The sequence below is a fragment of the Mobula hypostoma genome, chromosome 12 (genome assembly GCF_963921235.1).
Source record: "Mobula hypostoma chromosome 12, sMobHyp1.1, whole genome shotgun sequence".
Lineage (NCBI taxonomy): Eukaryota > Metazoa > Chordata > Chondrichthyes > Myliobatiformes > Myliobatidae > Mobula > Mobula hypostoma.
In genome coordinates, this window is record NC_086108.1 from 64,730,513 (window position 1) to 64,752,677 (window position 22,165).

Here is a 22,165-nt window from a genome sequence, read left to right on the forward strand (position 1 = left end):
TATGCTGGTGAACGCAGCAGGCCAGGCAGTATCTATAGGAAGAGGTACAGTCGACGATTCGGGCCGAGACCCTTCGTCAGGACTAACTGAAAGAAGAGGTAGTAAGAGATTTGAAAGTGGGAGGGGGAGGGATGGAGCTAAGAGCTGGGCAGTTGATTGGCAAAAGGGATATGAGAGGATCATGGGACAGGAGGTCTAGGGAGAAAGAAAGGGGGAAGGGGGAAGCCCAGAGGATGGGCCAGGAGTATAGTGAGAGGGACAGAGGGAGAAAAAGGAGAGAGAGGAAAAAAATTAATAATAATAATTAATAAATAACAGATGGGGTACAAAGGGGAGGTGGGGCATTAACGGAAGTTAGAGAAGGCAATGTTCATGCCATCACATTGGAGGCTACCCAGACCATGCTGAGCTGTTGACTTCATTAACTTTGCCTCCAACTTTCACCCTCCCCTCAAGTTTACCTTGTCCATTTCGGACACCTCCCTCCCCTTTCTTGATCTTTCTGTCTGTATCTCTGGAGACAGCTTATCTACTGATGTCTTCTATAAGCCTACGGACTCTTACAGCTACCTGGACTATTCCTCTTCTCACCCTGTCTCTTGTAAAAATGCCATCCCGTTTTCGCAATTCCTCCGTCTCCGCCGCATCTGCTCTTAGGATGAGGCCTTTCATTCCAGGATGAAGGAGATGTCCTCCTTTTTTAAAGAAAGGGGCTTCCCTTCCTCCACCATCAACTCTGCTCTCAAACACATCTCTCCCATTTCACACACATCTGCTCTCACCCCATCCTCCCGCCACCCCACTAGGAATAGGGTTCCCCTTGTCCTCACCTACCACCCCACCAGCCTCCAGGTCCAACATATAATTCTCCGTAACTTCCGCCACCTCCAATGGGATCCCACCATGAAGCACATCTTTCCCTCCCACCCCCTGCTTTCAGCAGGGATCACTCCCTACGCGACTCCCTTGTCCATTCATCCCCCCCCCTTCCCTTCCCACCGATCTCCCTCCCAGAACTTACCCTTGTAAGTGGAACAAGTGCTGCATATGCCCTTACACTTCCTCCCTTACCACCATTCAGGGCCCCAGACAGTCTTTCCAGGTGAGGCGACACTTCACCTGTGAGTCGGCTGGGGTGATGTACTGCGTCCAGTGCTCCCAATGTGGCCTTCTATATATTGGCAAGACCCAACACAGGCTGGGAGACTGTTTTGCTGAACACCTATGTTCTGTCCGCCAGAGAAAGCAGGATCTCCCAGTGGCCACAGATTTTAATTCCAATTCCCATTCCCATTCTGATATGTCTATCCATGGCCTCCTCTACTGTCAAGATGAAGCCACACTCAGGTTGGGGGAACAACACCTTATATTCCGTCGGGGTAGCCTCCAACCTGATGGCGTGAACATTGCCTTCTCTAACTTCCGTTAATGCCCCACTTCCCCTTAATTAATTAATTAATTAATTAATTCCCCCCCCCCCCCCCTCTCTCTCTCTCTCCTTTTTCTCCCTCTGTCCCTCTCACTATACTCCTTGCCCATCCTCTGGGCTCTCCCCCCCCCTTTCTTTCTCCCTAGGCCTCCCGTCCCATGATCCTCTCATATCCCTTTTGCCGATCAACTGTCCAGCTCTTGGGTCCATCCCTCCCCCTCCCACTTTCAAATCTCTTACTATCTCTTCTTTCAGTTAGTCCTGACGAAGGGTCTCAGCCTGAAATGTTGACTGTACCTCTTCCTATAGTTGCCTGCTGTATTCACCAGAATTCTGATAGACTAGTTCTTATCCTTCGATTTGGAACATTTGGAAGCCATGTGCATTAGATATGTTGTTATGTTTTATTCTGAAACCTCAATGTGAAACCTAGTTTGTGAGGGAAATGTTACGTTGCTTTTTAGTCTGCAGCTGATAGGCATTAAATTGTCACTAATAACCAACACAGAGCTGTTTGTTACAACATTGAGTCGAGACTTCCAGCACATGGCCTTGCAGTTTCTTTGGAATTGTACGGAGATTTGCAATCAGCTGGTGTAAATGCTGGAGGCAAATTTCCTGTTTGCAGTATAAAATACAAGTGCAGTACATCCGTCCAACCTATAACTGACAGTGCTGTGCACAGAACCTGAAAATCCAAAGCAAACTCAATTGATTCGGGATCACCCTCGCATGAACTGAAAGTGACCTCTGTAAGGGATGTTGTATGAACGGGATATGCACTTTTGAATAATGTAAATCTGCTGTCTCGGTTCTTATCTAGCTGTGCCTGGTGTAAACTTGCCACATCCACTGGAGATACAAGTGTCAACAGAGTATGATGGTTTTGATATGCCATGCATTGCATTCTGATAATCTGCTCTTGAGATTTGCCATTCAGTTGATCTTGAAATGTACTTATTCTAAAAGGGTTAATTGTTTATCCTCATAATGTTGCCCTCACAGGTGTGAACACAGCCATTTGCAGGCTAAGAAAGTGTTGCGGCAAAAATAGATTGCAAGTTTGTTGGTTAGCTATTAACTGTGACAAGGCTTCTTGTTAGAGAGATTAACCACAAATAACGGATGGGAGCACCTTGTGACTGGTGGCTAACTCATGCAACAGCAAAAGCCTGTTGGAGATCTGCAAATCAGTGCAGATTGTTTATCTGCCAATTGCCCTGGCTGGGCTACTTTCTCTTGATTCTTGTTTCACTGTTGTGTCTGGCAGCCTCTTTCGACTGTTTGAACTTCAGCCAGAGGAAAATATTTTGACATAAAGATGTGCATTTTTCGACTGGTCAGGTCTGTGTTGGTGATTGTGGGTTTGAGCCAAGGTAGATGTGCCACTTTATAAAAAAAACTCACGAGTGCTGATGGTTTCATATAATAGACAACCTTTTAGCTCTAAATGGCAGACAGTCAAAGTGATTCAAATTCACTGTTGCCTTTTTTTAATGTTGAAGTACAGTAATTTTTTGTAATGAGGTCAGTGTTCTCCGTGTCTTTCACCTACTCCTTTCAACTGAAGCAGATTTTGGAACCTTGACAGCACTCATTTCTGTGTGCTGTGTTGTAATTTGAATTCTGAGAAAATCTGGTTTTACTCAGGTCTGCTATATTTCCCACTCCCCTCCCCGAATCTTGTTTTTTTTTGCAATAAGGTTCAAAAAGTGGCTTTGGGCTCTCTTGATCCATTTTACTGAACTACTAGGCCGCCATTTTAAGTCCCCAGAACAGAATACAGCTTGCAGCTCCTTACATGGCGGCTGTACTTAGCTGAAAACCTAACCAATTGGGTGGACCTTGTCAGGTCATGTGATATGCCACGAATGCACTTGCAGCCGTTACCCAGTCCCCAGCACATTTCTCTTCTCTCTTCCCCTCAGATACTTTACCGTGTTTTTGATGCCAAATTTCTCAAGTTATATGTGTCTAGCTAGATTGGCAGTTGTCCATAAGTTATTTTAAGAAGGCAAAAAAACTGTCTCGTAAGAGTTCTTGTGCTGCGTGCATTCTTCATGTAAAATGGATTTCCCTTCCTGGCCCCTGTCCAAGAGTGCAGAGTGCTTGCTGGGTGAGATGAGAGCTTCACTGTTGAAAACTAGTGGAATGACGCAAAGTAATTTCTGGCTTCCAACCAAACGAAGGGAGATTAGTGCCAGAATTCAACAAAATAACAAATTATTATGTAATCAAAAGTTGATCTGAATGATAGTTTTCGTTACTGCAGACTGACAGTTGCTGAGCAGTTTAGCTAGATTTAATAGATCCTCAGTTAGATGCTGGGTTGGGAGTGAGTTATGAGTGTTTTGCAATCAGGGTCTGCTCATATTGGATTTGTTAAAGGCAGATTGTCATATCTGAGCTTTTCAGCTTTCTGTGGTGTTGGCTGTAGTCTAGACTAGGCAGCGCTAATCTTCAATTCCCTTTTAAGAGATTTTTGTGGGAGGAGAGGAGTGAAGTGGTGAAAGAGAAAAAGAGATGAGAATACTAAAGTATCTAAAATGTTTTGGTTACTATATGTAAAAAAAAAGCAATTAAACATCTTAAAAGCTGTTTCTGTAAAAGTGTAGTAATTCTTTCCACTCCTGTTATATAGCTTATAAGACTATAACCCTTTTTACAGTGCTGTATCTATTTCAAGGCTTTTTAAGCAATTTCTTAACCCTTTGAGCACTGAAGGAAATTTTCAGCACTTAAAGGAAACAAATCTCTTTTTATGTAACTGGTTTCCTCAAGGAGAGCCCGCTGGAATGTATGCTCATGAACTGAGCTCCACCTCCTCCACAGCTGCCCAAAAGTGTTAGGTTAGGATAATTAGCCAATTTTCATCTGGATTTACCTGCAAATCTTTCCTTATCCTGAAAGGAAATGGGGCTAATGTTCGTGTAGGTCAGGCAGGTCATCAGCAACACTGAGTACATTGCCAGTAGTAGCATGACTGAGCCATTTTTATAGCTGAGCCAATTTTGCATATGGCTGGCGAACTGCCAGCACTCAAGTAGTCTAGCTGGGCAGCTCGCCGATCTGGGTGCATTGGAAATCCAACAGATAAGTTAGAAACCTTTATTTAAAGGGAGGAAGTAAGTGATTCTGGGGAATGGGGATGGGAGTGGGGAGGGGGTGGTTGCGGGGGGGGGGTTTCAGAAGGACTGGAGGCAGACTTGATCTTTATAAATTCTGAGGGAAGGTCCTTGTTTCCCCGATCCTTAACAAATCATTTAAAAACCACCTGCAATATGCTCAGAGCAGTCTCCATCATCTCACTGTGAACCACTGATCAGATTGCTTAATGATCCGCATCAGTGGCTGATCCTTTTTAGTGCACATTTGTCCGGTTCTGGAAAACTGACCAGAGGAGCTAAATTATTGTATAAGCCTAACCTTAATAATGCTTTGGTTTTGTGGTCTCCACTGAAGTGACAATGCTCACAGTTTATCTTTTTAAAAAATAAAAGATCACAAAGATCTGGCTAAGCTTAAACTGGTGTGGATGTGATCATTCATTTTTCAGTTACTGACAGGCATCCGTTCTTTAGTGTCTTAACAACAGGATTGACAAAGTGCCACATATGAGATTGTTTCATAAGTTACGAACCAATGTTGTTACAGGAAAGATACTAGCATGGGTAAAGAAGTGGCTGATTGGCAGGAGGCAAAAAGTGGAAATAAGGGGTGCCTTTCCTGGTTGGCTGCTGGTGACTGGTGGTGTTCCACCGGGATTGCTTCGTTTTACATTTTTATGTCAATGACTTGGATGATGTAATTGATGGTTTTGTTGCAAAATTTGTGGATGATACAAAGATAGGTGGAGGGCAGGTAGGTTTGAGGAAGTAGAGAGCCTTCAGAAGGATTTAGATTAGAAGAATGGGCAAAGAAGCGGCAGATAGAATACCGTGTCGGGAAATGTATGGTCATGTACTTTTGTAGAAGAAATGAAAGGGTTAACTATTTTCTAATTGGAGAGAAAATACAAAAAAAAATAGGTGCAAAGGGACTAGGGAGTCCTTGTGCAGAATTCCCTTAAGGTTAATTTGCAGGTTGAGTCCGTGGTGCAGGAAGATGTAATAAGGCTTTATAAAGCACTGCTAAGGCCTCACTTGAACTATTATAAGCAGTTTTGGGCCCCTTACCTTAGAAAGGATGTGCTGACACTGGAAAGGGTTCAGAGGAAGTTCATGAAAATGATTTCAGGATTGAACGACTCGTCATATCAAAAACATTTGTCTCTGAGTCTGTATTCACTAGCATACAGAAGAATGAGAGGTGGCCTAATTGAGATCTTTTGAATGGTGAAAGGCCTTAATAGAGTGGATGTGGAGAGATTGTTTCTTGTGGTGGGAGAGTCTAGGACCAGAGGACACAGCCTTAGAACAGAGATGAGGAGGAATTTCTTTAGCCAGAGAGTTGTGAATCTGTAGAATTTGATGCTACAGACAGCTCTAGAGGTCATTTGTTTATGTATATTTAAGGCAGAGGTTGATAGATTCTTGATTAGTTAGGGCATGTATGATATGGGGAGAAGGCAGGAGATTGGGGTTTGAGAGGGAAAATGGATCAGCCATGATGTAATGGCAGAGCAGACTTGATGGCCAGATGGCCTAATTCAGCTCCTATATCTGTGGTCATGATCTTATGTACTATATAAACAGTATATGTGAGGCAAGAGTAGACGTTGGAAAATGATGCTGGAGAGGTAGTAATTGGGAACAAAGAAATGGTGGATGAATTGAATAAGTTTTTTGCTTTAGTCTACACTGTGGAAGATAGCAGCACCACGCCAGAAATTCAAGGAAGTCAGGACAGAAATTAGCATAGTCACTATTAGTAAGGAATAGGTACTTGGAAAGATGAAAAGTCTGAAAATAGATAAGTCACCTGGACTAGATGGAATATACTCCAGCTTTCTGAAAGAAGCAGCTGAAGAGATTGTGGAGGCATCAGAAGTGATTTTCTTTTTAAGAATCACTAGGTTCTGGAATGGTTGTATCATAGTTATAGTTCTAGTCTCGATGTTACTTCTCAGTATGTACATTCCCTTCTCCTTCTTAAGCAGACTCCCTCCAGCCTCCTTTCCTCAACCCTCCAGGGCTGAGAATGATTTGCCTCCATTCTATTTTTTTTGGATTCTGGAGTTAGGTGGGCAGAAGGTGGCTGATTGGGCAAGTGGGTAAAAGTAAGGAAGGAAGGAAGCTTTTTCCACTGCTTATGCAGTGCTTTTAAGATGTGGCCGCAAGATGCTCATGATCACTGTTCTCCACTATGAGCAGGCAAGGACCTGAGGTTCTCAGGAAGCAGTGAGGGGTGTTGCACTTCTTCCAGGAAGCTTTGAGCATTCCTTGATGTGTACTCTTTGTCCACTTGTAGAAATATTCTACTTGATTTCCAGTGGTTAAATTTCACTTGCATGTTGACTGCAGATCCCTCTGTTTTAAGTATTTCACTGTTAATTTCAAGCCCACAAATTTTCTTAATCTATCATCGTATGGATGGCAACACAGTACAAGCAGGTTTGTGCATCAGAGGTTGTGGAAGCAAAATTCTCAGGAGAGGACCCTGGAGGATACTTGGAGTTTCACCTGCATGTGAAAAGGAGCAAGTGATGTAGTCATAGTTCAATAAGAGTCAGAGCAGTGTACATCAGAAGAAAATAGTAAACCAGAAACCAGCGAGACTTGAAGAGGAAGCAAAGTATGACCACTCCAGTAAACAAGAATAACTCTATAAGGTATGTCTAGTTTATTCAAGATTTATCTTGTGCTGAACGCATATACACAATAATACACACATAATAACATGTCATTCAGAAACATCACCCTTATCTATGTGTACTAAACAATGTTTAGTTGAGTACCCACCAATGGAGCTGAATACAGAAGGGAAAAGAGTATACAGGATTTTGAATGAGAATGAACTCAGGCTTTAACATTCTGTATGAGAATGGACTCTTTTCAGGTGTGATTAAAAATTCCTACTCTTAAAGTGTTGAAGGTACATTTGAATACCTCTCCTTTCTTTTCCGCTGTTCGTTTGATATTCAGGTGCAGAATCACTATTCACTGTCAGTTACAGTGCCTTGTAAAAGTATTTAGTTCTCAAGCCTTTGTTCACATAAATCAGTATTACAACCAGGGATCTTGATCAATTTAACTGAGAATTTGTACTTGTGAATCACATGTTCTTTTTTCCACAATAGAGCCCCCTCCCAAAAAAAACAGGGAAAATTTGTAAATCATGAAAAACTTAAAAATTCAAAAATGGAAATGTCAGCAGTTCTAAACTATCCATCCCCTTTTGCTCAGTACTTAGTTGAACCAACTCTTGCAGCTATTACAGCCATTAATCTTGGATAAGTCTCTAATAGCTTTGCACAATGCGATGGAGCAAGATTTGCCTATTCCTCCTTGCAAAATTGCCAAAACTGTGCTAGATTAATTGGGGAGTGGTGGTGGACAGATAATTTGGGATCTTGCCAAAGATGTTCAATCGGGATAAGGTCAGGACCGGGCCACTCAAGGACATCAGTTATCTTCATTTGAAGCCACTCCATGTTTGCTCTGGCAGTGTGCTTTGGGTTATTATGCTGCTGAAAGATGAACTTTCTCCCCAGTTTAAGGTTTCTGGAAGAGGCTAGCAGGTTTTTATCCATGATCTCTCTGTATTTAGCAGCATCCATCTTCCCATCAATCTTGACCAGATATACAGTCCCTGCTGTTGAAAAGCATCCCCATAGCATGATGCTACCTCCACCATATTTTACAGTAGAGATGGTGTTACCTGGCTGATGTGCAGTGTTAGATTTACACCACACGTACTGCTTAATGTTGAGGCCAAAACGTTTCCCTTTAATCTCATCCGACCACAAGACTTTCTTCCACATCTTTACAGTATATTCTAAGTGAAGCTTTGCAAATTCTTTGTGGTCAAGAATATGTTTTTTTTTAACCAGAGCTTCTTCCTTGCCTCTCTTCCATAAATACCATTTTTGTGCAAGGCCTTGGAGATTGTGGAGCCATGAACTCCATCTCCAGATGCAGCCACTGTCTTTTGCAGCTCACTCAGAGTGACTGTTGGCTTCATAATAACCTCTCTTACAAGTGTGCCATTCTTCTCTGGTGACTATGTTTAGAGGGGCAGCCTATCTAGGCAGTGTGGCTGTGGTTTCATATTTTTCCACTTTTTCACTGAGCAAGGTACATTCAGTGCCTTTGAGATGGCCTTGTACCCTTCCCTGCATTTGTGCTTCTCCATTATCATTTCCCTAACTTGCCTTGAATGCTTTCTTGTATTCATTTTGGTTTGGTCTGTTGAAAATGTACCATACTGTTGAACCTTACAGAGAGCGGGGTTATTTATTCAGGTGATCCTCCAGTTTTCTACATCAGCAAATTGGGTGAGTTGGTAAGGTAATATACAGTATTGCACCTGAGGAAAGTTAGCATAGTAATTATGAAGGGGATGAATACTCTTTCAGCCTCTCAAATTTGGTTTTTGATTTTTAGTAAATTGCTGACAGGTTTTGGAATTTTTCTTTTGATTTGACATGATGTTTTGTCAAATCAAATATTCCTATTTCACTTTATTTTAAATTTTGAAAATGAGACTGTAAATCGCGAAAATAGTTGTGGGTGCTGAATACTTTTTCAAGGCACTGTGTATGCCTGAATTGTTTCACAAATAATTTCCCATCCATTCATCCCTCAAAACATTTCAACACATACATACAGATATTTCCAGAATGTGGATCCATATATTTATCAATGTACTGAGGCAAAAATATTTCAAAATGTCATCATCATAAAAATAGTGTCCAGGCATTTTTATCTACTTCAAGTAGAAAAAAAATCTGGTTAGTAGCTGAGTGTTGAAAACTTTCAAATCCTAGTCTCAAATTTTTTTGAGGTGGAGGAGAGTAGGCACAAGGAGAGGTGACTACTTTTGTCTGGCTTGATTTTAAAATCCTGGAGGCTAAAATTCTATTACTGCTAGCTTTATTGTACACTCGGTCATTATGTCACAATTGGTGTCTTTAATGTTGCTCAGTCAGCAGGTTTTTAAGCCTTGAAACTTGTGTTTTTGTTTCTGTTTAGCAAATTTTCAAATATAGTTTGTGGGGAATGCCCTTGGAGAAAAACACGAGTGGGGAAAAAAAAGCATTAAAATTTATGCACAGTGACCTAACTATAAGGTGCCATTGCTCCTTGGTAAAATTTGCATAACAAGAATGACCTCTATTCATTGACACAACTTAATCTGAGCAATTTTCTGCAAGATGTATCTCCTTTCCATTCAAATGAAGTGTATATACCAGGAATTTAGTTGAATGTTGCTGTTTTCTTCAATGTTATTCATTTGAAATTCTGTATTTTCCAGATTATTGCTTAAACAAAAATGACTGCATTCTTCCTAGCCTCAGTCCTTCTGCTGATGCATTTTCCACATCAGATCCAACGCTGCTTTGGATCATTGCAGGAAATTGTGGACCGTATTCGAAAACAGTTACTTCCCCCAAACTGTCAGACTGATCAGCTCCCCGTTAACCCAGCCCAATAACCCCCACCACCATCGCTACATGCACATCACCACGCATCACTTTATGTGCATACGATTAGTCGATGTATATAACAGTTACTTGAACATTGTGTTGTACAGGATTGCCTTAATATTCTGTTTTTTAATATGTTCTTTATGCTTATTATGTTTTTTTATGTTGCATCGGATCCGAAGTGACAATCATTTTGTTCTCCTTTACACTCATGTACTAAAGACTGACAATAAACAGTCGTAAATCTTGAATATTCTCCAATTGGTGGGGTGGACACCCCAGGGATAACATGGTCTTACTTGTAGTGTGCCAGAGTGTGAGGATTGCAAAGGAAATAAATTACTCCCCTTCTTCCTAGGCCATTTTCTACACCCCAAAACCTTTACTCTGTACTTGCCCCAATCTGAGCCTCTGCATGACCTGTGATACTCGTTCAATTGCTGTCAGTCTTGTTTCTTGATCAGTCCTTCCTGAATCCAAGTTTAATCCTGCCCAGGCCCATCACCAAGTGCCGGATCCCTTTGATGATACCATTGAACTTTATAATGTCCTGTCTATGTGGTGCTGTAATACAAAATAATTTACTGAATTTACGAGTTCCGCAATTGTTTTACTCATTCCAAACTAGTTTGAAATAATGCAAGTAAGATGTGTTTCTTGGAATAATGAATGCACTTTAAATGAAGATCTTACCAAGGCTGAAATCACTGGAGGATCTAGCTAGTTAAAACATAGAACATAGAAATATACAGCACATTACAAGCCCTTTGGCCCGCAATGTTGTGCCGACCATGTTAGTTAGATAGAGACAACCAATGTGTCGGTTGCCTCAGTCATGGAACAGTTCTTTACTTCGGTGTTCAAGTTATCCTTAACTTTGCTTAATTGAATAAAATAAATTGGAATGTTGTAGTTACAGGGTTACAAAATGGCTTCATACTCAAATCCACAGAGATTTCAAAAGATTATTGCTTTGATCCCTCTGCACCCATTTATAATCGAATCCTAAATTTTCCTCAGACTGGATGGTTGTAGATTGTTTTTTTTCCTAATGCCCAGACAAATTAGAACATTGAGATTTAGAAAGGGTTTGTTTTCACTTAAGTGAAAACAAGTGTAGCACAATGCTCAAATGAAATTCATGTATTCTAAGTATACTGGAATGCTCAGATGAATTGTGTTTATACTGTCCATCAAGTCTTTTGCAAATGACTTCAAAATTTTTCCCCTAACTAAAGTTGCATCTACCTTTAGCTTAATTGAATAAATAAAGTAGACGCTGACGGAAGATCTCACTGACAATGGAGGTTAAGTGCAATAGTAACCTCACATTGAGAGAAATATTCTGAGCTTTATGATCCTTCTGATACAAATCTAATGGCCCCCTGGAAATTAAATTGAAGAATCTCAGAAACCAGCAGTATTGTTCCTTTGGCCATGTAAAACTAAAATGCTGTATAGGCCTTTTTAAAATATGTGTATTTTAAAGTCTCTGACTGTTTTAAATTATGCATTGGTTTTGATCTAAATATTTACATGTAATGAATAGTTAATCTCAGAGAATTTCAGAACTAGACAGTTTCTTAAATGGCTCTGAGATACCTTTGGAGTTAGAAATCTGCAGGGCAATTTTCTTCCAAGAACAAAACAAGTTTTGTGCATATGAAACGTAACTCTGTTAAGATTTTGCATGTAATTTTATTCTTGGCAATATGGGCTCTTTCTAATTGTTTCATAATAATAGTATCAGTTATTCTTTTGCACCAATGAGTGAGTGTAACCAAGTTAATTGTCTATTACAGTCTATGAATATGTTGATGGAAATTGAGAGATGTTTAAGTAAAATAGGGACTGTATAGCAGGGTTTAACAATGGAAGATAGATCCATGGTATCCTTTTGGAAGAGTAACTGACATTGTGGAATCATTGCTGTGTGCGCACAAAGCTGCAATCTTAAAAACAAAATTACTGCTCAATTGTCAAGGTTGGTTATTTTATATAAAAAAAAGTTGTGTTTTTTTTTTGTAGGTTTGAAAGAAATAACCAAATCCAAAAGTGGAAGAACTTAAGAGGATTGGTAGAACCAGAAGATGATATTGACACAATATGATCACCAGGGTTTTGAACAATAATAACTAGTTTGAAAAAGAACATAAATGAACTGTAATCCTCATACTCTGCCGGAGTTAATCTTGGTGAACTTCATTTTTCTCAGTTAGTTGCAGAACTATCAAATTGTAGTGTATTTACACAGCTCTGTGAATGAGTAGGGTATGCCTTGTTAATCTGGCTGTGGCAATACATACAAGTCATACCTCACCTTGTTGGTTCATCCATTTGATGTATGCTTATTTTTGTTTATGTATTGTGCTACTGCATGTCTTGCATTGGTAGACCAGTTTCATGAATGGAATATTTCGTACTGCAATTTTCATTCAGTTGTATATTTTTAAAAAGTGGTTAGCAAAATATGTAATTGAGAGTTATTGATATTTAGTTTGTGGATGCTGAGACTGGAAACCCCCTTTATAGTACTCTTCACTGGCTGTAAACCACTAGAGGACTTCAACTAACTTTTACTTTTTATGGGGAGCAAAATAATGCCTTCGTCATAGTTCAGTGGAAAATCACGTCTAGTGGTTACTGTCAGAAACTAGGTACAGTCTGAAAGCTGAGGTTTCAAGGAACATCTTTTTGTAGACACGGAACAGTTTATCATTGTGTGAATGGGTTTCAACCTCGTATTCTGTGTCTGAGATTTACATTTATGAGAAGATTAGAAATTTGTTGAAATAGCTGATGAAGATTAAATGTTTTATTTAATATGCAAGCCTTCAATTTTATTTTAAGCACTGAAGAACTGCTATCATAGTAAGTTTGCATAGTGAATGTAAAAGATTATAAAAAATAAAGTTTGTGTCCCAATTTTCAGTCATTGAAGATCACTAAGCATTTGCAATCCAAATTAAGACATACTCAACAGGTCAAGCAGCAACTGAAGAAAGAAAAAAAGTGTTTCTCTTCACAGATGCTGTGTGACCTGTTCAATATTTTCAGTATTAGTAGTCTTTTAATCTCCATTTTCAGTGGCTAATGAAGCAGGTATAGTGGTGCATCTACCAACTAATTTGCATCCACAGGTAATTTGCAGTTTAGATTAATCTTTAATATTTATCACCACCAGTACCATACCCAGTTTAAATATATTTGATTAGTTGAGAGATTCTGTAAGATATGAACTATATTATAAATTTTCACTTTTTTATCTTCACTAATTGAGGAAAAGGGTTTTTACTGATATTGGTTATAGCAGAGCATGAGAATCTTTATTTAATTTCACCTTTTAATAGAACTATGGTATTGGTCACAGTGAGCTGAAGTTAGATCAGAATGTGACATCTAAACCACTAATGTGACAGGAAGTGGTAAGATTATTAAAGAAAGCATGTGTTTTATGTTAGAATTTTAATATACTCAAGATAATTGTACTTTGCAAGTATGTATGCCTACCATATTCTGACATCAAAATCAAAGATATTACTTCCTGCTGATGTTCCTGATCTCAGCATCTTTGCCTCTCACCAAGAGGAGCTGATGTGTAAGCAAACAATTATAAAATAATTTTTCCACTATTATTTTGAATTTACTTTATTAAATGTATTTAAATGACTTCCCGACAGGATAATTTAACAATAATTCAAAAGGTACAAAGTGGGATGAATGTCACTGATATTACTAACATTGAGCAATATTTAAGGAGATCTTAACATTTTGTTACTTTTATGCTATATATAATGCAATGCGAATTAATCTTAAAACCAAAGAAAAAACTGGGTACTTCTGATCCAAGGTTAGAAATTACATACATTCCAATTGTCCCTTAATTGACCTTGTGAGTATATAGGCCAAAACCTTTCTTCTTGGTAGCCAGTCAGGCCAATGTGTTCCCTTGTTTAAAATTAATTTTACATCCCTTTTTGAGCATTAAATCATGTTATTTCTTTCAGAAAGTTGGCATAACTTACAGACTTTCCATTGTTAATTTTGAATGATTTTGCAAGGTTGCCTACAACAGAAGGTTTGTTGAAAAGGCATAACGAAAGCAAGCATTTATATGCTTCTCCTGTCCTTGGGAGCATCCCAGAATGCTTCACTCACTGAACTATATTTTAGTTACTTGAATACATGTGACAACTGATTTGCACACAGTAAAGTCCTGCAGATGACAATGAGATGGAATAGCTATAAATATTGTTGCTTGAAAGATTTATTGGCAAGAATACCTCCATGTTCTTTACTTAACAAAGAACTTAGAATGTTGATTTAAGTGGGCAGATAGATTGATTTAATATCTCAAATAAATGGCTGCTCTTTTGATAATATACTGAAGTGAATTGTGAGAAGGATTTTATGTGCAAGTGTTAGCATTGGATTTAAACTTGCAAGTTTCTCACACTAAAGCAATATTCCCATGACTTAGATCAGCTCAAACTTAATAGAATAAATAGAATTATCTAAAAGAAAAGCAGGTTTAGAACATGTAGCAGGAATTTTCATACGGTGATAAAGATACACACGTGGATTTCTTGTCCTTCTAGCTGCTATTGGATGTGTTCTGTTTATACAATGTCTAGAGACCGTTAATGTTAACTCGATTATGTCTTTTTTATTAATTTATGGAGACCTGGTGTACTCAAATTGCTTTTGTACTAGGATTTGTGATTTTGGCTCTTGCTTCTCTATCTTAAAATTATTTCCTAATAAATCAAAGGCTGCTTTTCATAAATTAGGTTTTAATTGAGCAGCATTCTGGAGGTATTTTGGCAATCACCCAGTTTATAAAATTATTGTGTGTTTGCTAGGCTAAAGGCTACGTTAATATGGGAAAGATCTTTATTTTTGCAAGGTCCATCAAAGCCAATCAAAGTTCTTTATGTACCATGCTGCCAAAATACATATTGTATTCAGTAACATGTGCATCTATGTGCTGCTGGATCAGATTATCAGCCTTTAAACATGGGGGAGCGGTGGTGTTGTTCTAGGTTGTGTGGGTACAATGTCATGTACGTGGATGGAACTACTACTGTCCTTGCTCTTTGTGGAGTAATGAAGAATGCAAGCTCTTAGTATAGTGTGTTGGATCTTTGTATTGTTGACAATTGGAAACTATGAAATGTCTTGTTCACTTTTGCCTCTGAACATGTAACATAACAGTGCTGTAGCTGTCTCTCAAGGGAGTTGGAGGTCTCCACTGACTACACTAGCAATGAATTTCCATATCCCACTCCTCTAAAACCTTGATCTTTAGTGAAAAGATGCTTTGTCCTAAAATGGTAATCTAAGAAAATAAAACACAGCAGTTTTAAGATTTTGAGTAACTTATTAAAACATTGTGGTGGAAACCTGGTGATTTTAGTTTATAAAAATTCCATGTCTAATGTATAGTTTGGCAGAGTCTTATCTCACAGATGGAACAGGTTTCCAGTGTTCCATCTCTACAGAGTAGAAGGCCCTCACCGAAGGCTGGCTGCCTATTACTCTTCCCATTTTTACAAAAATTTGTTTCAGCTGAGTGTATATGGGTGTTATAATTACAATTTCTCCAATTGTCCATGCAACCTACCAGCATTAAGTAAGTACAGGATTGTTTACTGTGAACAAAGGGATAGGGTTAAGGCCTGATTGGATGATGTTTTCGTTAGACTGGTCGAGGTTTCCCTATTATGCTTGGCATAGGCTAATGCCTGCCATCTCCTGAATGCTGCTATTTGATTTCATTATTTCTGCTATTATGCTCAAGTTTGCAGTTTCCCTATTTGTATTACTAAGCCAGTAAAGATATGTAATTCCTTTGCATATCCCTTTTTCACGATTAATTTGAAATTCTGTGGTTGCTTGCTACAAACTATGTACAGAAACTTTGCATTGACTGGGGACTAAACCTGGCAACCTGTGACCCATTTGGTTTAGTACTGCATCTGTTGATGCATTTATATAGTGAACTATTTGGGCATTCTAACTACCTTATTCCGGCAGTTTTGTGATCCCAGGTTGCTATCTGTGCAACATTCAGTGCAGCCACGTGTGTTGTGTTAATCTTGTACTGAGTGAATCATATTGGGTTCACTCTGCTCTCTGATTGGTATTGCTAGATTGTTCAGCTACTCCTAATAATTTAAGAATCCTTCTTGTGAAGGCTGAGTTTGTGAAATGTGCAATGGCAAGTTCTCCCATATGGGACCTCCATATTAAAGGGATGCATCCATTTTAAATATATGTCATCATTTATGGAAATAAATAATGTTGGGACTACATATAAAGTGCCAGAAAATTCCAGGCTTTACAGTAAAAGTCTAATGGACAACGTTAAAACAGTAAAGCATGAAACATGGAGTGTGTGACTGTGACTGGATGACACATTCCTTGATGCATAAGTGAATATGAAGAGGCTAGCTCACTTTATCACTCAAGGCCATCCTCTCCAGAAGCTGGCACTTAGGATTGTCACCTTAATTGATTGTTTTCTAGATTTTACCAAAAGTTATTTTCTAATATCTTCAATTTCTTTTTAAACTATGGCATTATGATTTTTCTCTCAAATGGAGGGTTTCTGCATAATCCAGTAGTGTAGTGACCCCAGATGGATTTGCTATTCAGACAAAACATTGCTTATTGTACCATTTAACTGAGACTTTTTAGGATTTGTGAAGTTAAATCTAATTGAGGGAATGGAATACCAGGTATCTGGCACAAACAGAAACTGGAATTTATTAATCTGTTTCTTGTTTACATCATGTCACATTTTCACATAACCCAGAGTCCTTTTACTCAGTCTCGCGGCTCTCCCTATATCAGGGTACGTTCCAAGCTTGAAATAGTCGGGCCACTGGCACATGGTGGTGCCAAGGTTTGAGGAAAGATCTGGCTCCGACTGATCCTCTTAGCTTTGAAAACTTGAATGACTAGTACTCTACTTGAGTGGATTTATAAAGAAATTTAACATAAGGAATAAAAATTAGTTGGAAAAATGGAATTCCTAAATGTATTTTAAGTACTTAAATATGTCAGGAAGAAGCTGTTTGTGTAGAAGGGCAAACTTGAAAGGTGTGATCAGTAAGAAGGAGTAATGAGGGGAGTGACTGGGAGGGGCATGATCCAGTCATTAAGAAAGCATTGAACAAGGAATGGGTGCTTATGAGAAATGTGTGCCATTCTTCATTGGTTCTTTGTATAACATAAGCTGACAGGTCTCTTTTTCACTCAGACCTTTAGGTTGACTATCAGAAAATAAATCATAATTATAGGAATAAAATTCTGCTATCAATAACCCATCAACAGTTACATGACTGGTATTTTTCTTTGGAAATTACTTAAAAAGACAATTTATGAACAGAGATTTGACTTTGTGGCTTGATTTGGATAATTTTCTCTGCAGCTGTGCTAGATTCAACAATGTTTCTCTTACAGGTTGATAATAGAAACTAAATTTAGTTTGGCTGTGAAAACCAGCACTAAATGAAGGAATGGTTGTCAGTGCTGCAGGACTTGGAATTAATCATCTTTAATTTACCAATGTGCTGATTATTTATTTAGCAAAATCCTGTACTTATTTTTCACTGAATGCACTCATTTCTGCAAGTTCTGTGTCTTGTTGCTTTCTGTTCTCATTCTTTAAACATTCATTGAAGGGTTAAACACATATTGGGTCAGGCAGCCTAATTCCCCTTTATTTATCATAAAATCACAACGGCATACAGTTAATTTCAGCACTGTAATTTGGAAGTGCATTCTGGGCTGAGAAGGACTGTAACATGAGGAAATGTTTTAAAGGCTAATCATGAAAAGAAAGGGGTCTTTCATAGCCCATATGATGCTTCTGTCAGAGCTGTAGCCAGATAATGATTCAGTAATAATGGGACATTGTGCATATTTCAACTGAGTACAGCAGAGCAAATGAACGGATGTTGCTATTTTTCCAAACTATGCTGCATGTCTCTAAGGCACTCTCATGGCACTGAAGAAAGACCCTGGGACTGGATTTATTGTGTACAGTTCCTTCGATTGTATTTGCACGTTTTTGGTCTGTTAGCATTAGTTCTTTAAACATCTGTTTCACGTAGCTTTACGGAGCCATATCTTCCCATATGTTCTGGGAATGTTACCAAAAGTGAGCTTGTAGCTTGACCCCTTTTCCCAACCCCCAACACAGCTTGGTACCAGAGGGAGCAATTGCATAGTGCTGTGTATTTTGAAAAAAGATAGAAAAAGGCAAGTAGTATGAACCGCAGCTCATTTATTTCAGAAGAAAGAAGTATTTTCTTTGTTGTTTTTTTCTCGTTTAAGGTCATGTTATTTGATGATTTTTAAAAATAAAAGTAGCAACTTAATGGAGGTTTTTATTTGTTCAAAGGTAAATTTTAAAACATACATTTTTGCTAGAACTTAAGTTGCAAAGTTTGTGATACCTCACTTTGCAATTTACTGTCATTGTAAAATGAATTACTTTTCACAGTGGTCTTTAAGCTGTGCAAAATGCCTCTGCATGATTGACTTTTCAGAGCTTTAAGTTTTAATAACTACGTAATCTATCTCAAAAATAATATTTAGTGAAGTTTTGCATAAGGGAAATAAAACCAGTTTTTCCTCTATGTGAAGTTCTGATTTTATGAATATTCAAAAAAATTAAAATAAGGATGATGCATGAACACTCATCATGGTGTTCATATATACCTGTTGATAGCATCTTAGAGGAACACCAGAACATAAATTACATGCTCAGTGTCTGTAGTGCATAAACATTCTTCATTTCTGTAGATTCTAATATGGTCAACTGAACCATCCTCGTTCAGTTTCTCTAGTCAATTGCCTATGTCGGTGGGCCTGCCCCTTGGAAAGAAAGTTCCTGCAACATCTGCTGACTTGGAATCAGCTTCCACATATAAACAAAGAAAGAAAAAGTCCATTTCCTTTGCACCTTCACAGCCTTAAGGACTTATGAAGTTGAATCACCATTGTAATGAAGGAACCTTAGCAGCCAATTTGTGTACAGCAAGCTCCTGTAAATAGCAATGTGATAATCAGAATCAGAATCATGTTTAATATCATCGGCAGATAAGATAAAGATCAGATAATGTTTTTATAGCATTATTTGAAGGAAAAATATTGGCCTGAACACAGTTTAATCAAGCTGTACTTTGAACTTGAGTCCGAGGATCTTCTGTGTTCACCTAAGAGGCCAGAAAGAGCTTTCGCTTAATTCAAGATGGAATTTCATTGGCATACGCATAAATGGAATTGAACTCTATTATCAGCCTTCCAACCCTTTACTGCTCCTGTCTGTTAGAACACTTGCTATCATTCATTTGTAAATAAATTGCAACATCCGTTGGATAAATTGGAGAAAGGAAACGAAAGCTCCAGTTTCAATCTACTTAAAACTCAGTATCCTCATCCTTGGACGTAGGGTCTGACTGAATCAGATTGCTTTTGACCCTAATGTAGGGGTTCCCAACTTTTTTATGTCACGGAGCCTTACCCTTAACTGGTAACTGGTGTGTGGACCCCAGGTTTGATACCTCTCCCTCAATATATTTTCACCCCAAAGCTCTGCTCTTGAATTTTGTTACCTGTATAAACTGTGTAATATCACCTACTTTCATCCCCACTTGTACCCGTCTTTTGTTGAATACAGAAATAATGCCATGATCACAAATAAACTCAATTACCATAAGTCTCTGTGGCTGCATCTTATTTTTTACAGTCTCACTAATCAATCACCCCTTTCATTGCTTATCAACATTGCTTCTCTATATTTAGAAATGTACATAACCTGAAAGTGCCCACAACTCCTGGCTCATCTGACTCCAGCTACATGTGAATCCCCTTACTGCCCACCAGTTGAGAGCATGTCTTCTGCCAGAGGATGTCTTCTGCCATCTTCTAGACTATCTTTCTGAAAATGGGGTAGCAATGCAGCTTCTCCTAACCACAGTATGAACAATGTGGACAAAGTCAAATGAGAGGAACTAAGAATTTGCTAATAATGTTGCGTGTTCAAGTTGGCAAGCCAAAGCAGCTTTTAACAAGGCTACTCTTCTTTCTGAAAGAAAATCTATATTGTGATAAATCCTGTGATTGCAGTAAGATTATTTGCATATTTTACAAAAAAGAACCTGGTTACATGATCAACTTGAAAAAAGTCTGCTATGAAGGGGCCACTGAACAGGATCGATTAAAAACTACAGAAAGTTTTAAACTCTGCCAGCTCTATCATGGGCACTAGCTTCTCCTCCGTTGAGGGCACCTTCAAAGGGCAATGCTGCAAAAAGGTGGCACTCATCATTAAGGACCCCTATCACCCAGGACATGCCCTCTTCTTATTGCTACTATCAAGGAGGAGGTAGAGGAGCTGGAAGACACACACCCAAAGTTCCAGGATCTGCTTCTTCCCCTCTGCCATCAGACTTCTGAATGGGCAATGAACTCATGAACACTACCTCCATATTTTTTGTTCTCTTTTTGTGCTACTTATTTACTTTATTTTATATACTTATTATTGTAATTTATAATGTTTTTATTGTTATGTTTTGCAGTGTACTACAGCAAATTTCATGCTATATGCCAGTAATATTAAGCCTGATTCTGATTCAAAAAAAATTCTTAAGAACAATGTGCAGAATGCAATGCATTCATTTCCTTCCAAGTGGAATATGATGTTCATATCTTAAAACCATTCTCTCAGTTTACAAAGAACTACATATGAAGAAACAAATTATTGTGAGGGGTAGCTCACTTTGCCCTTTGTGCCTCCTCTGTCATTCAATATAGTCACGTTTAACTGATTGTAAACTCAGCTCATATACAAGTGTCAAATCGAAAAGGTGAATAGGCAGCCTGACTTCCAACAAAAAAATTGTGAAGATTGCCTGGTAAAAATTACAGTCGAAAAAAGTAATACATTAATTGAAGTAACTTTTTCTTTCAAGCTTGACACCAGCAATTAACTAACAAACTGTATGTGAAGATTTGGATTTGAATATTGATGATTGGTAGGATTGATCTGCACGAAATGTTAACCTCCTCTCATACTACAGTCTGACATATCCTGTCATCAGACTCCGAATTAATGTACAGTATCATGACTCCATCATTAACAAAGCTCAGGAAAGACCAACCACCAGCCCTCCCAACCCCCCACACCCCACCATCCCCCATCACCAGTTAGAACACACCCAGTCCTTTTTGTATGGCTTTCAAAGACATTAGTTTTGTTTTAATACATTGAATCATTAGGCGTGAAATTCTCATTGGGGAAAAATAATGGATGTTGAATGGAGAACAGTTTTAAACACTGGAAGCACACACGGTGTTAAATGAAGTAAGGTAACATTTAGAAATAAATTAGGGACAAGCAGGCTTCCAACATAATTTATATCCAAAATTCAAGATTTGAAATGCTTTCCTGCAGTTTACTACAGACCTCCTGCACTGGTATAAATAACACTGGGGGTCTGGTATTTCTTTTATAAATATACTTTTCATCTGCAGTTTTATACAAAACCTGAAACTACACAGAGACTGATGAAATCTATAATCCATTCAGTGGGAGGCAAGAAAAGAATTTTCTCTTTCAATAAAAGTCTCTGGCTGTGGGGGAGCTGGGGGTGGGGAGGTGGGTTTGTTGGGGGTGGGGTGTGGGGGTAGGATTATTTTAACCTGAAGGCAGAGTTTAAAAGAAATGGGGAGGCTAGGTAGGGTTTATGGTCTACATGCTGTGAGGGAGTTGTAAAAAGATAAGGGGATATGTCTTGAAGTTTTTCTGTTATGCATGAACAAAGAATAAGACAATGGGATATTTATTAGAACTTTGATTTAGTGCTGAAAGCTGCTCTCTGACCTGAAAGAAATTTGTGTTCACAGTCTAAAAGGCTTCGTGGGGAAAGACCAAAGTGATGCAAGCCATCTGCATTGGGCTCCATGCCAGTCGTTTGCCAGTATGCTTAGGCCACCTGGCTCAATACACAGCCAAGTATGCCAGTGACTAGCCAGCCTCACCCCTCGGGCCGCTGGTTTAAATCTCTTTTGAAATGCAAGGAGCCAGAAACTGTGTTCAAACTCTCCCTTGCCGACATCTTTGTCTGTTGGTAGAC

The 22,165-nt window shown here is 38.8% G+C and overlaps 1 protein-coding gene across 8 annotated transcripts in view; it reads left to right on the forward strand.

The window, feature by feature from the left end:
• Positions 1–22,165, forward strand: part of nfia (nuclear factor I/A) — a 580,788-nt gene that overhangs the window by 189,013 nt on the left and 369,610 nt on the right. Inside the window, exon 3 of one of the 8 annotated variants that reach the window (XM_063064293.1) lies at positions 12,045–13,205. The exons of the other annotated variants lie outside the window; for them this stretch is intronic. Within the exon in view, the coding sequence (XP_062920363.1) occupies positions 12,045–12,085 (41 nt within the window). The 3' untranslated portion in view covers positions 12,086–13,205. Of the gene's footprint in view, positions 1–12,044; positions 13,206–22,165 lie in introns of those variants that run through there. 8 annotated transcript variants of the gene reach the window in all.